This window comes from Acomys minous, assembly GCF_964271855.1.
Source record: "Acomys minous genome assembly, chromosome: 6".
In the NCBI taxonomy this organism is placed as follows: domain Eukaryota; kingdom Metazoa; phylum Chordata; class Mammalia; order Rodentia; family Muridae; genus Acomys; species Acomys minous.
In genome coordinates this window covers 69278613-69292956 of record NC_140487.1, presented here as the reverse complement: position 1 = coordinate 69292956, position 14344 = coordinate 69278613, and the positions used below count along the sequence as shown (strand labels likewise).

At 47.9% G+C, this 14344-nt stretch overlaps 1 protein-coding gene across 4 annotated transcripts in view; it reads right to left on the bottom strand.

The window, feature by feature from the left end:
- Positions 1-14344, bottom strand: part of KIAA1549 — a 124975-nt gene that overhangs the window by 38157 nt on the left and 72474 nt on the right. For all 4 annotated transcript variants that reach the window (XM_084787608.1, XM_084787609.1, XM_084787610.1 and 1 more), the window contains 3 exons: positions 13449-13597; positions 10330-10507; positions 3936-4120 (listed from right to left, as the gene is read on the bottom strand). In XM_084787608.1, coding sequence (XP_084643734.1) covers positions 3936-4120; positions 10330-10507; positions 13449-13597 — 512 coding nt within the window. The remainder of the gene's footprint in view (positions 1-3935; positions 4121-10329; positions 10508-13448; positions 13598-14344) is intronic.

Genomic DNA, 14344 nt, shown 5'->3' with positions numbered 1-14344 from the left:
TGCAGGACCGAGAGATGGCATGCTCTTCGTACTTGTATTCTAGTCTGGCCCCCACACTTGGGAGTCTAGACAAAGGACGTGCATGGTGTGGGCAGCTCCTTCTGGCTGCCCACAGTGCCCAGGGTAGAAGCCACTGAGGGTGTGAACCACCCAAAGGCTACAATTCCACTCTAATAACTGGTATGGGCCATTCCCATCAGAAGAAACACAGTCCCCTGGGGCCTGCAGCACCCAGCCATTTATGGTGAGAAAGAGCCACACCATAGCTTTCTAGGCGATAGTAACAACTGACGGCTCTGGATAGATAATTAAAGCAAATAAAGAAAAGATACGTGGCTTTTTCTCTCTTGTTACTGGAAATAAGAAAAGGTCCTGCCTGGAAACCTGAGACAGATTGGCCTCTCCCCTCTTATCATATTTCAAAAATCATGGGCCCCCCCACCCCCCCCACCCCCCCACCCCCCGGCCAAGCCAAAGCAGTCTCTTCGTTACAAGGGGAAGGGGTGGGGAGCGCAGGTCAGTACAGTTATTGCTTCCAGATGTTTGTAACCCTGAGCTTTGCTGTAGGAGTTCACAGAGTAACGCGGGGAGGCATGGGGGTGGGCTGAGCAGGATGGAGAGAGCAAGCCACAGGAGCAGGGAAAGCAACCCGGCAGTACCAGATGCGACAGGACCTCACCGACAACCTCGGGGGATGGTAACCTTCAAAGCTGTGTAGCCCCAGAAGAGAGCAGGGAGGTTTGTTTTAAACTAATGGGAGGTCACCATCGCTCTACTGCGGACAAGTATGCACAGAGAGCCGCAGTGCCAGGGAAAGAAGACATGGCGGCCTCGCCTCCTGACAGTGCGAGCCTCCCGATGGTGCGAGCGGACAACCATTTCCTTGGGGTTCTGCCACACAGGTGTTTGCTGCAACAAGGCTGTGTGTGTGTGCACAGAGACCCTTGCAGCTCCTGTCCTCAGGCTGCAAGGTTGTTTGTTTGTTTTTGTTTTTTTAAACATCCATTTAGGGGCTGGAGAGATGGCTCAGAGGTTAAGAGGTCCTGAGTTCAATTCCCAGCAACCACATGATGGCTCACAACCATCTATAATGTGATCTGACATCCTCTTCCGGCCTGCAGGTTTACATGTGGGCGGAACACTGTATACATAATAACAAATAAATAAATTTTTAAAAAACCAAAACACCCATTTGATTTATAGCAACATCTGCCACATGGACTTATCACAGAAGCAGTGAGAGGAGAAGTTTGGGGGATATCCTATTTTCACATCACGAGACACTGGCCTCTGATAGCTTATGACAAGTAAGGCTCCCACAAGGGGCGTGACAGCACATCAAAGAGCAGGAAAGGCCTAAGCATGCAGCCGTCTCCGTGGGTTAAGTCTCCTGTGACAACACTCTTCCACCAGAACAGGTCATTTCCCTCCCTGGAAGTCACTGAGCACCATGCCAGGCGGTACCTTTTCCATGACGTTTGTTACCGCAACAATAACAGCCATGGGTGCTCACAGACTGCGCAGTAATCAGGGAGGATGGCAGGGAACGAGAACATTCATGTACAAAATACGGCTAACATATTTGATAGCCATAAGCTTGCTATGTAATTCTGATTTTGCATAGGATTAATTGATAAGAAAACAAAATACTCTTTATTTACTATTATGGGTATATAAAAAGTTTTAAAATTACTTTTTCATTTAGTACACTGGCATTTGTAATAGTCATGGTGTTAGTTTCATTTCATTTTCCCATCTTGGCGAGCTCCGTGCGTGTGGTATGTGGTGGACGCATGTTCACACATGTGTGAAATGATGTTGGCTGACTTCCTGACCACTCCCTATTTTTTTTTACTGAGAGGCTGGGTTTCTTCCTGAGCCCAGAACTTATAGATTCCTCTACCTAACTAGCCATCTGTCTCAAAGATCCTGTGTCCTCCTCAGGTGTTCTGGGATTACACCAGATGCCCCTAGTTTTTATGTAGGCACAGGGATCTGAACTCTGGTCCTCACACTTGCCTGGCAACTTCTTTATTCACTGAGACTTCTCCCCAGCCGGTTTTGTTTTGTTGTCTTGTTTTTGTCCCAGCTGGCTTTGAATTGTGATCTTTTTGCCTTTTCCTCCCATGTGCTGGGATTGCAGGCATGCACCTCTGTGCCTGGCTAAAAGGGAGATTTTTTTTTAATCATCTAAATAAAATCAGAAAGTTATTATGGTAATCTTTTTTTTAACTATAGTAATCTTTTATTTCTTGTTCTTTCGCTTGATCTTATCACCTTCAGAATAGAGCAATCCTTCCAAGTAGGAAAGATTTACACAGTGGCCATGCGCTAATAAGTCAGCAGACAGACTAAACAGGGTAGGAGAGATGCACGCTGGTCCATGTGTACAGCTAAAGACTTTCTCCAGAATGAGGCAAGATTTTTATTCACACCAGGTGAGCTGCTAGGCACTAACCCCAAGTCAATTACTTTGCCATGAAACTTCATACAACAATATCATAGAAACTCCAAAAACACTCATATGAAAAAGAATCCCTATTTCTAAAAAAAAAAAAAAAATTAATGCTTTGGAGAGACAAATGAAAAGTGGGGAGCTAAAAACAACTGCTGTCAAATTAGGTATAGGTGAACCAACTTAAAAAACAAAACAACCAGGCCTGGAAAGATGGCTCAGAGGTTAAGAGCATTGGCTGTTCTTCCAAAGGTCCTGAGTTCAACTCCCAGCAACCACAAGGCGGCTCACAACCATCTATACTGAGATCTGGTGCCCTCTTCTGGCAGACAGGCATACATGCAGGCAGAGCACTGTACACATAATAAATACATCTCTTTAAAAAACAAACACCTAGGGAGTCCAACAGGGGCACAGAAAACATGGAAAGAGGCATTGAAAAAAAAAAACCTAGAGAACTGGAGGTTGAGATTTTTTTTTTTTATTCTTATCTAAAAAAAGCCAAGTCGGGAACAGCAGGTGACAGGTACGAGTGTTGTTTGCCTCAGAGGAAGGCGCTCTGAGCGCCTCAGTAGACAACCATTCGATACAACAACAAAGAGGTGGGACAGGCTGAAGACTGAAGTCCATTCATAATACTGAAGTGTCAATGTTTTAAACATGAACACCCAGTTTTTAACAGTTAAATGTGCACTGGAGAGATGGCTCTGTGGTTAAGATCACCCGCTGATCTTCCAGAGGACCAGAGTTTAGCTCCCAGCATCCATACCGGGCAGCATGCACCATCCCTAACTCCAGGTCCAGAGGATCCAACACTCTTTTTTGATCACACACACACACACACACACACACACACACACACACACACACGGGTTCCCAACATGGACAGAAAGAAACTAATATAGTGGACCTGTGTAGGAGGAGAGATACACAGACCAGAGGGAACCTGCGTGGTCACTGCTCTTTGAAAGTAGCCATAGTGAACAGATCACAACTCATTCACGGGAAGAAGTGATCTACTGAGCCTCTCAAAAATAAAATCACAGTGGATCCAGGCTCACTTTCTACCTAAATGTTTTTATAGTTGCTGAGTTTTGGGCTTTTGGTGTTTTTCATTTTTCTTTTCTTTTTTCTTTTTTCTTTTGGTTTTTGAGACAAGAGTTTCTCTGCTACACAGAGCCCTGGCTGTCCTGGACTCACTTTGTAGACCAGGCTGGCCTCAAACTCACAGAGATCCTCCTGCCTCTGCCTCCCAAGTGCTGGGATTAAAGGCGTGCACCACCACGCCGGGCTACAGGTTCTGTTTTTAATGTATTACTAACACAGAGAACTGGGGTACAGTAAGCACACATGAAGACCGAGCACCCCGCCATTAGACCAGAGAGTTCTTTCAGGGGCCCTCTCCTGAGTTTCAGCATCCAGGCCTGGACTTGCCTCTGCCTCACAAGGGTGCTCACGTGGACATTGGGTGGGCGCTTACCTTCTGCCGTTGCTGTATGTTGGCCACCGTGTCGGGCTGGAAGTCTAGCTTGTCTGTGCGGCACAGCTTCCAGTAGAGGATGACGACGATCACAGTGACCACCAGCACTGGGATGACCACACCAACCACGACCCACAGGCTGCTGCTCTGTGACTCCGGGGATGGCCGCTTCACCCTGTCCACAGCTGCAGATGAGCAGACGAGGGAGAAAAGCTCTCAGCAGCACGCTCTTCACTCACCTGCGGGCACGAAACGCGCCTTCCTCCAGGAGCCTCAGGGGCTCGTCACACAGCTCAGGACAGAAAAAATAACCAGGCACGTTTAAATGGAACACATCAGGGATGACAGTGACACAGAGGCTGTGTCATCTAGAAGACAAAATCTTGGCTGATTCCAGTCTCCCAATGTCTGGTTTATTCTTCCTGCTCCATAACATCTCATAAAATAGTTCATTCAAAACGGTTCTCTTCAAATGTGAGGAGAGGAGCTACATGTTCAAGACCCTGCTGTGACTGGGAAGAACACGAGGTAGAACTTGGAGATCTGGGAGGGAAGCCCTTCCTTACTCCAACTCAGTTCTTTGTGTGTGTGTGTGTGTGTGTGTGTGTGTGTGTGTGTGTGTGTGTGTGTGTCTCATATCTACAAAATGTTTAAGAGCACTGGCTGCTCTTCCAGAGGTCCTGAATTCAATTTCCAGCAACCACATGGTGGCTCACAATCATCTGTAATGAGATCTGGTGCCCTCTTCTGGCTTGTAGGCACATGTGCAGGCAGAGCACTGTGTACATAATAAATAAATAAATCTTAAAAAAAAAAAAAAAGATATGCCAATGGACAAGCAGTACACTGGTTCTAGTGGTGGGAGGGAAAACACCAAGAAATGAATCACCATATAATGGAGCTCGTGCTACATGCCAGAGAAAACACAGCACCAGAAGAAAGGCAACTGGCCTCATCCCCCTCGGTCGGCATCTGACGTCGTGAGAGTGTTCATAGCTACAGCTGTGGTGGAAAAGCCCAAACCCATCAACAGGTGAACGGACAGACAAAACGCAGCAATATCCACACAGTATAGTACTATTCGGCTTCAAAACAGGAAGCGGGGTGCTGTGGAGATGGCTCACTGGGTCAGGGTACCTCCTCTACGGACAGGAGGAGCTGGATCGACATCCCTAACACCCACGTCAAACAGGGGCACAGTCCTAGCCCCACCGCAACCCCAGCACTACGTAGGGCAGACACAGGAGGATGTCCAGGTCCAGTGAGTCTCCAAGGAACTGGGTGGAGAATGACAGAGCAGGCCACCTGCCCCACACGCAAACACTGGAGAAAAAAGAAGGAGTGAGCATCCAAACAGCCACAACGGGACTGAACTTGGAAAACATGCTCAGTGAAAGAAGCCAGACACATGAGTGTGAACAGCAAACCAGGCTCCTAGGACAGTCAAATCCCTAGACAGAAGGGAGGACAGTGGCTGCTAGGACCTGCGGGCCAAGTGAGGGTACTACCCAGTGGGCAGAGCGCTGTCTGGGATAGTGGTAAGCTCTGGAAATGCAGAGTGGAAGCGGCTTCATGCACTGAGTACAGCCACTGTCACTTGTCCCTATGGTTTCAAAAAGGTCAGTAAGTGCTACCTGTGAGTTTCTCTTTTGTTTTTGAGATTATAATTCTATCATTTCTCCTTTCCCCTTCCTCGGAATACATGTATTTCCCCACGTTTTTAAGTAATAAAAGATGACTCAGGCCTAACTAAAGGGGGTGTTTGTTGGGAAATGGAAGCCTGAATGTGTGATTTCGGGGTGTTGTCTTCCTCACCTGTGATCTTCTTTGAACCCTCGGAACACGAGTCTTAATGGAAACTGCCTTATTAAAAATAACAGGTATCAACCTGCAATCCCAGAACTCTGGGAGGCAGAGGCAAGCGGGTCTCTGTGAGTTCGAGGCCAACCTGGTCTACAAAGCGAGTTCAGGACAGCCAAGGGTACACAAAGAAACCCTGTCTCAAACAAACAAAAAAAGTAACAGGTACCAATTATTAGGTGATATTAAAGTGAAATGTACTCTTTGGAATCTCCTGTCTGTGCTCACAGTCGTGCCACACACCACAGCCTCTCACCTTCCCCGCCCAGACGACCTTGCATGGACCCTTCTGTTCCAGCTTCCTCAACTGGCTGACCCTTTGCCCTGTGTCCTCTCCGTTCCTCACTGATCCTTTGCAGGTCCTGTGAGCTCAGAGACCCTCTCTCTCAGATTCAGCCACTAAGCCCAAATGTTCCCCCTGTCATCCCCCAGGCGGCTGCTTCATAACCTCCCTGAGACAACGCCCTTATATTTGTTCCAAGAATGGTGCCTTACTGGTCTCTTAAAATAGCCCTTTGTACATCAAAGTCTCAACTTTAGATGCTGTACAAATCCTTCTTGCTCAGCTCACCCAGCTCTGAAGTCTTGTCTTTTCAAACACCCTTAAATTGTGACTGGCAGGGACTAAATCTAATACCTGTCATGGGATGAAAACATGTCTGCTCGGGGATGCAGCAACAACACAAAAAGATTTTTGGGTTTTTTTTGGGGGGGATGTTTTTTTTTGTTTCTCGAGACAGGGTTTCTCTGTGTAGCCTTGGCTAACCTGGACTCACTCTGTAGACCAGGCTGGCCTTGAACTCAAAGATCCACCTGCCTCTGCCTCCCCAGTGCGGAGATTAAAGGCATGTACCACCACCGCCCAGCTACAAAAAGATTATTTTTATTAAAGATTCATTACTTATTTTTACTTTATATGTATGGGAGTCTTGCCTGCACGTATGTCTGTGAACCCTATGTGTGCAGTGCATGTGGAGGCCAGCAGGGTGTCAGATTTCCTGGCCTGTAGTTAGAGAGGGCTGTGAGCTGCCATGTGTGTGCTGTGAATCCATCCCGGGGAAGAGCAGCCAGTGCTCTTAACAAGTGAGCCATCCCTCCAGCCCCAACAGAAAGAGTCTTGGAGAAGTTTAGGTTTAACACGCAGGGACCAAGGCTGCATTTTAATATGTGGCTTGGGTGGAATTCACACTGCTAGCTCATTTTGCCCAAGAACAAACAACAGCACAGGCGTGGTGACAGCTCCGTCGAGGAGCTGAGACAAGTTGCATTCTTCTTCGTTCTAATCTAGGGAAACCAGAGAGAGGCAGAGAAAGGTGTCCTCAAGACCCCCTGGCCTGGCCCTAGTAGCAAGTGTGGATGCCCCTTCTACCAACCTTGACCCCAGGATGTTTGCCCATGTGGCCTTGAAACAGTCCTCACGTCAGGGGACTCAAGTGAGGATACTTCACAAAGAGGGAGACGGAGGAGAGCAAGGACTAAGTAGGAGCTAAAGAAACGAGAGTGGAGTGTGGTGGTGCGCACCTCTAACCCCAGCACTCAGGAGGCTTATAGCGAGCTCTGGGCCAGTTAGAAGCTACTTGCGGACCTCCCATTTTTTACTGAAAAGCCAGCACTGGTTGATCATCGTCTAACTTTGTAGTCAGTGACAAGCACTTGGAAGATTGCTGACTGGCTCGATAGGCCAGTACTGGCATATACTGACCACACCCTTGCCCCCACATCATTCCCTACCTCCCTGCCCACGCTCTCAAAAGGTATCCATATGCTCTTCAAATCAACCTTGTATAAACAAGGAGGGGGCGGCTCTCTCATGTGCCTCAGGCTCTGAACGCAATATTAGAAAGTTGTTGTTGTTGTTGTTGTTGTTGTTGTTGTTGTTGTTATTATTATTATTATTATTATTATTATTATTATTATTATTATTATTATTATCATTATTTCCTCACTGATCTGAAACTGAGCCCACTGGCTACACAGTCATCTTCAGAGCACGCCAAACAGCCTGCTAATGGCTATCACTTCATCTTGTCCACCACTGTTCTTGTTTTTGGGGGGTTTTTTGGGGGGGGTTTTTTGAGACAGGGTTTCTCTGTGTAGCCTTGGCTGTCCTGGACTCGCTCTGTAGACCAGGATGGCCTCGAACTCACAGCGATCTGCCTGCCTCTGCCTCCCGAGTGCTGGGATTAAAGGCGTGTGCCACTGTTCATCAGATGAAAGACATGCACACAGCAGCCCCCACCCAGCTCAGCCTTCAGGGTCAAGAACCGATTTCCCCACAAGCTTTCTCCTCTAGAGGGTCATTTCAGAAGTATCATTTAAAAGCTGGGCTAGACACAGGCCTCAGGGGTTAGGAGCACCTGCTGCTCTCCCGGAGGACTCGGATTTTGGTTCCTGACACCCACATGGTAGCTCATAACTGTCTGTAACTTCAGTCTCAGCGGACCCAACGCCCTCTTCTGACCTCTGTGGGCACTGCACACAGGTGGCACATGGACATCTATACAGGCAAAACACCAGCATGCATACACTAAAAAGTAAAATTAAAAACTAAAGTAAGGGTTTAAAGCTGCACTGTTGGCTACAGTGGTGGGGAGAGCAAGCTGCAACAGCTAAAAGCTGTGGTAACAGGGTGGCAGTGTTCCAGAAGCCGGAGCTGAAGGGCATGAGGGCAAAAAGCAGAAGATGCCCAGGGTGGGGTCACCCCCGGGGTGGGGTCGCCTCTATGTGGACCTTCCTCACCAATATGGCTCTGCTAGAGTCACTCCACTTATTGTAAAGATATATTTTCTATATATGAGTGTTTGCCCAGAGGTACAAATGTGCACCGTGCGTGCCTGCAAGAAGCCAGAAGAGGGCGCCAGATCCCCTGGAGCTGGAGTTATGATGGTCATGAGCTGCCATGTGGGTGCTGGGAACTGAACCCAGGTCATCTGTAAAAGCAGCTAGTGTTCACAGCCACCGAGCCACCTCTCCAGCCCCGTCTCTCCATTCACAAGGAAGAACCTGGCTAATATCTGAAGAGTGAGAGTCACGTGGAGCGCCTGATAGAAAGAAGCTGGCTACGGTTTCCCTCCGTCTGCAAATGACTTCGTCCAGAAAGCTGTGACTGACTGAGAGGACATCAAAGTCCTACTTGCTATGGACAAGCCAGGCTGTGGTAACCGACCTTCACAGCTGAAGTACAAAGCTACCTGAGAAATGCGAAACCATGTCTTGTGGTCACAGCGTGCCCTCTGTCTGTAACGCTCGGCCTCCATGAGTGTTGACAGAATTGTAGGTTACGCCGACTCCACTATCTTACAAGTGCTAATTACAAAATTATGTCTGAAATGTGACTGTCTTGGTGATCACTTCTAATTACATCTTTATATCTGTCTGGGGTATATTTTATGGACGTCAGCATGCACCCACACGACATTTAAGCACAGGTCCGTAAGTCTATGTTTTAAGTAAACATACTGACGTAGGAAAAAACAAACCTTGTATCATCTCCTACCTGCCCTCGGTAAAGTGTTTCAGGGTTCTCTGACGTCAGGGCATCCACCTGCCCCACTGCTGTGGGGAGCAGGTTTTCCCATGCACTAACTATCAAGGCCTGCTCCGGATCATGGCGGGGCAGGGGGCACCCACACTGAGGAGGCAGTCTGACTGTAAAGTCGTATTTAGAGAGCTCTGATTCTCCATGCTGCTCCCTTTTTCTTCATTTTAAGTCTACACCCCAAATCTGTGAGTCGGAAGAGAGGCACTGAGAGCAGTCCCTGGCAGAGGGCTGGGCCAAGCACTGTCCAATCATAATAAGCAATATCAAACAGGTCTTTCTAAGTGCAGAGTGGTGTGAGGCACAGGACTGAAAAGACCATAAGGATCAAGGGACTCCTTTGTATTAAAGACCCCGAAGGAAGCAGTCAGCCTAGAGGGCGCCTCCCAGCTTCCTGAGTGACTCACTGTCCCCGCCAACATGCCGGGTGTGACATGGAAGATTTTGGAATAAAAACAGAATAGGTACATTATTTTACCTAAGACTGTTTTTTTTTTTTCTCTCTCTGTTTTTAACTGAAAACTTGTACAGGGGTAGGGCAAAGATGTTTTTGTTGATATAAGGTTCTATGACTCACAAGTTAACTCCGTGAATATGAGGTGTGAAGTCAGAAAAACAACAGCAATGGCCACAGGCACACAGATGGAAATAAAAAAAATCAAGTACTTGCCACACAAGCATGGCGGCCTGAGTTGGACCCCCAGGACCTCCATAAAGATGGAAAGAAAAAACTGACTCTACAAAATTGTCCTCTGATCTCCAAGCATGCACCATGTGCGCACACACATGTACACGTACACACACTCATCCAGCGTAATAATAAATAAATGTAAGACAAACACAAGAAAGTCTCAGCCAATGGGTGGGTACCAACAGCCAGCATCTTCCATAAGCGCCACTTCAGGACCCCACCCCCACCCCCACCCAGGTCAGAATGCTGCAGTTCAGAGTTCACCATCAGAACGCGTGGCTGGCAGGACAAACCCCTTGACTTACGCTGGGCAATGGCGCCTTGAATCCGGTACCCCAGGATGATGGCTGCCCTCTGGAGGTCGACCTTGTTGATCAGGTCTGAAGACTTGACTGCGCTGAGTCTCTCTCCATCCTGATTCTCCACAAAGTAGATGAGCTGCACCGGATTGTCGTCTCCCTCCAGCCTGGACACGTTCACCACCTTCGAGAACACAGAGTCCCATCAGCATCATGGAAGCTCACGCTGTCAGACTGATGCCCCTTCTCGGGGGACTTAGTCCCTAGTGTGTGACTTGGGACTTGGTCCCAGCTCTTTTAGAAAGCTGACTACCACCACATCCAGTCCCAGAATCTCCATGGAGCTCTCTCTGCCTGTGGAGAGAGGGTTAAAATGAACACTCCTCTGTGAGGAATATCAACTGTACTTTGTTTGGTTCAATGTTTTCTTTGAGACAAGGGGACCGGCGGACTGCACAGAGTAGCTCCAGGCAGTGTGAACTTGTGACGGACAAACCCACCATGTCACTGGAGTGTACTGACCTTCCTGGCTGTGACCACCTAATCTCTTCCTCAGTCTACTCAAATGTCCTGCTCTGCACCTTAGCGCTACGCTATGGACATGTGGAACCAGGGCAATCTTTGCTCTTTGACACAGGTGCCACTGCAGAATGCTTTGCAACATCCCTGGGCTCGGTTCATCACATGTCAGTACCCACTGTCCCCTCCCTCCGCCACCCAAAGTGATAGCCAAAAGCATCTCCAGGCATCCCAAATGCCTAGTGAATTTATGCCCTTACAAGCCAACCAAAATGAACCTATCTTTAATCAGAATCTCGTGCATTTGGTACATGAGAGCTTCACATTAACAAAGCGTTTCCCTTGGAGGGTCCACACTCTGACCTTTCAATCCTCTGCTTGCTCTTCCGAGGTCAGTTTCCTAGCCACGCCTGCTCCCAAGCCCCCTGCTCCTCACTGTGCCATACAGATTCACTTGTATTAGCTGTAGAAGATACCAAAGCGCCATTGAAAACTCAGCAGCTTGTATTTGTCTCCACTTCTACCGGGGAACTAAGAAGCTACAACTTCTTCTCATAGAAATCACATTCCCGGAGGTAGCCACTTTGATTAAAGACTCCACAAGCTGTCCAGCCTGGAAGGAGCCATCAGAAAGTCTAACTCCAGCATTCTTTCTGGATGATGGCTAATCAGATATATATATATAATATATATATATATATATATATATATATATATTATATATATCAATATCAGGAACCAGGTATCTCCCAGTCAGCAACTTGGGTGACTAAAAGTATGTGTGCCTTACACAAATTATATGGCCCAATGAAGAAATATTGAAAAACATGTGTAAAAGACTATAAAGAATTAAATGAAAACCTCTTGAAATGCAAACAATTAAAAAAAAAAACACTCCAAGGACTTAAATGTATTTCCATGTGAATTCTATATAAGGCTTGTTCTTTGAGCTTCTCTCTACAGCCCCTTTTCACCAGAGCACATTTTTATATTACTAATTGCTTTGGAGTTTTGTTTTAGTTTAGTTTTGTTTTTTGAGGCAGACTTTCTCTATGTAGCCTTACCTGTCCTGGACTCACTTTGTAGACCAGGCTGGCCTCGAACTCACAGAGATCAGCCTGCCTCTGCCTCCCCAAGTGCTGGGATTAAAGGCTTGTACCACCATACCTGGCTTTATATTACCAAATTTTTAAATGGCTAAAAAGTATTATAATACATAAAGATTTACTGTTTACCTACTCCCTAACTCCTAGACAGTTATGTTAGCTCAATCTTTTCTTATCTTCTTTTATTAATTTTGGATGAGGAGGTGGAGTAAAAGAAGGCCTCACTCTGTACCCTTGGCAGGCCTGGAACTCACTATGTAGACCAGGCTGGCCTCTAACTCTTAGAGATTCTTCTGCCTCTACCTCCCTAGTGCTGGGATTAAAGCTGTGTACCGCCACGCTTGGCTCTTTGTTAATTTTTAAAACTGCATCTATCTGTTTTGTGTGCGTGCATGTGTGTGTGTGTGTGTATGTAGGTGGGCTCACATGTCCCTCCTTGTACAGGTGGAGGTCAGAGGACAAGTCGCAGCGGTTGGTTCTCTCCTTCTACCACGTGAGACCTGGGAGTCAAATTCAGGCCATCGGACTTGGTGGCAAGCGCCACGTCACCAGCTCTTGGTCAGTGTTTTCATGTTCACAAATAAGGTTCGGGTACAGAGCCTTGTACTTTGTACACAGCATCTTTCATATAGTTACAACGGGCTTGGTCATGCTAAGGGAGACCAGAAACAGAGAGTGGCCTCAAGGCAGCCTGTCAGGTGACACTGGTCTGAGGAAGCTCGGCTGACCCCAACAGACGTGGTGTTCCTCCCCAAGGGGTTTGGGCATCCAGTGTGACACCTGGTCACCCAGGCTTCTGTTCTGTACCTTCCGTACCTTTGTGCCCCCTCCCCCATGCCCCGCCCACCAGCCACCCTGCACTGCTGAGTTTCACCCTAGTTTTGAGTTTCTGAAATGTTCTGTGAACCCCCTCATTTTCTGTGATCCTCCAAGTCTGTAACTGGTAAAAGAAAGAAATTTCACACCACTCACACAGAGAGAGGAATTAAATAACGGCTCCACCTCCAACGTCCAGTGAGTGTGTGCGATTTTTAAGTAGGTCATTTTTCAATTCAAACAAATCTGCTTCTGTGGCCTGTCTGCCCGTTCCCCAGAGCGAAGATGATTTGGGGTAACAAAAGACAACCAGGCCGGCAGGAGGTGGGGAAGATGAAATGTCTGAATAGAGGGCAGAAAACGCCCCTCTCTCTGTCTGCTCTGGACTCGCCCAGGTCTATGATTCATGTCTGAAACGCCACTGCTGCCATTAAGCAAGCTTAGCTGTTGGTGGTTTTTAAAAAATTGCTCTTCGAAAACCAAAGCCTTAATGATGAGAAAGGAGAGCCCAGTGGTACCCTCTCTACCATGCTCCCCAGCAGTCCAGGGCTGGGCCAATCAGTTGCCAAGGTTTCCGAAGTTCAGAAGAACATTCACTGACATCAGGATTTCCCCATTTGCATGACGATAGCTGACTTCCAATGGGCGGTCCCTCTGTCCCCTCCCCCTCCACTCGGTGAGTACCTGGACCACACTGTTCCCAGCAGCTACAGTGGCCCTCCGCCACATGCGTCTCCTGGTGGGCACCTCACTGAGCAGCTGGGCCAGCTTGCGCTCCATCTCAGCTGGGAACACTTCACTGTGGAGCTGATTCTCCACCACACCCAGGAGGACTGTGTTCAACAAGAAACACAAGGCACCCAGACAAAGTCAGCACAGGCAGGGACGTTCCCCTCCCCCACCCTCCCCCCCCCCACAAGATTACCACAAAACACTGATCCCTGGGCAGGTAGAGGGCCGTCAGTGTGGCCCTAGTCCAGGGCACACTGAAGACCAGAAGCCCCAGGAGCTCAGCATTATGGGAGCCCTGTGCACAGAGCATCTACCTAAGGCCAAACAGGCATCCTGTCAGTCTAGGGATAGTGTGAGCTCTTATCTTGTCTTTGACATGGGCTTACAGTCTCCCTTGAGGACAAAGGATCTGCTTGCTTCTTGCTATCTGTATCAGACTGAAGTATCTGAACAGATTATCAGCTTATCCTCAGGTTGATGGGAGAAAGAGCCCTTTCAGCGAAAACAGCACTTGTCCAAGTCTGGACAAGTCACTTCAACACTCTGAGGTCTGGAAATTGCGCCCTTTGCAACACGCAAAGAGCCAAGTGCCACGCAAGGCTTCAGCGCCTCGTGAATGGTGACTTATCCCTACTTAGACACACTCTTTTCCTTGTGAGTGGTCACTTGCTGCTTGCATACTGGGACCTGGGACTGTGTCACTGTCTCTCAGAGTTCCAGGAGCACGGTAGAGAGCCTTGCACTGCAATGTCATGTCCTCAGTCTAAAAACATGGCCCTGTCTACGGTCATACCAACTCGAATGTGCCCAAGTCTATCTAAATACCTGACCCTGGGCCTCCGAACTAC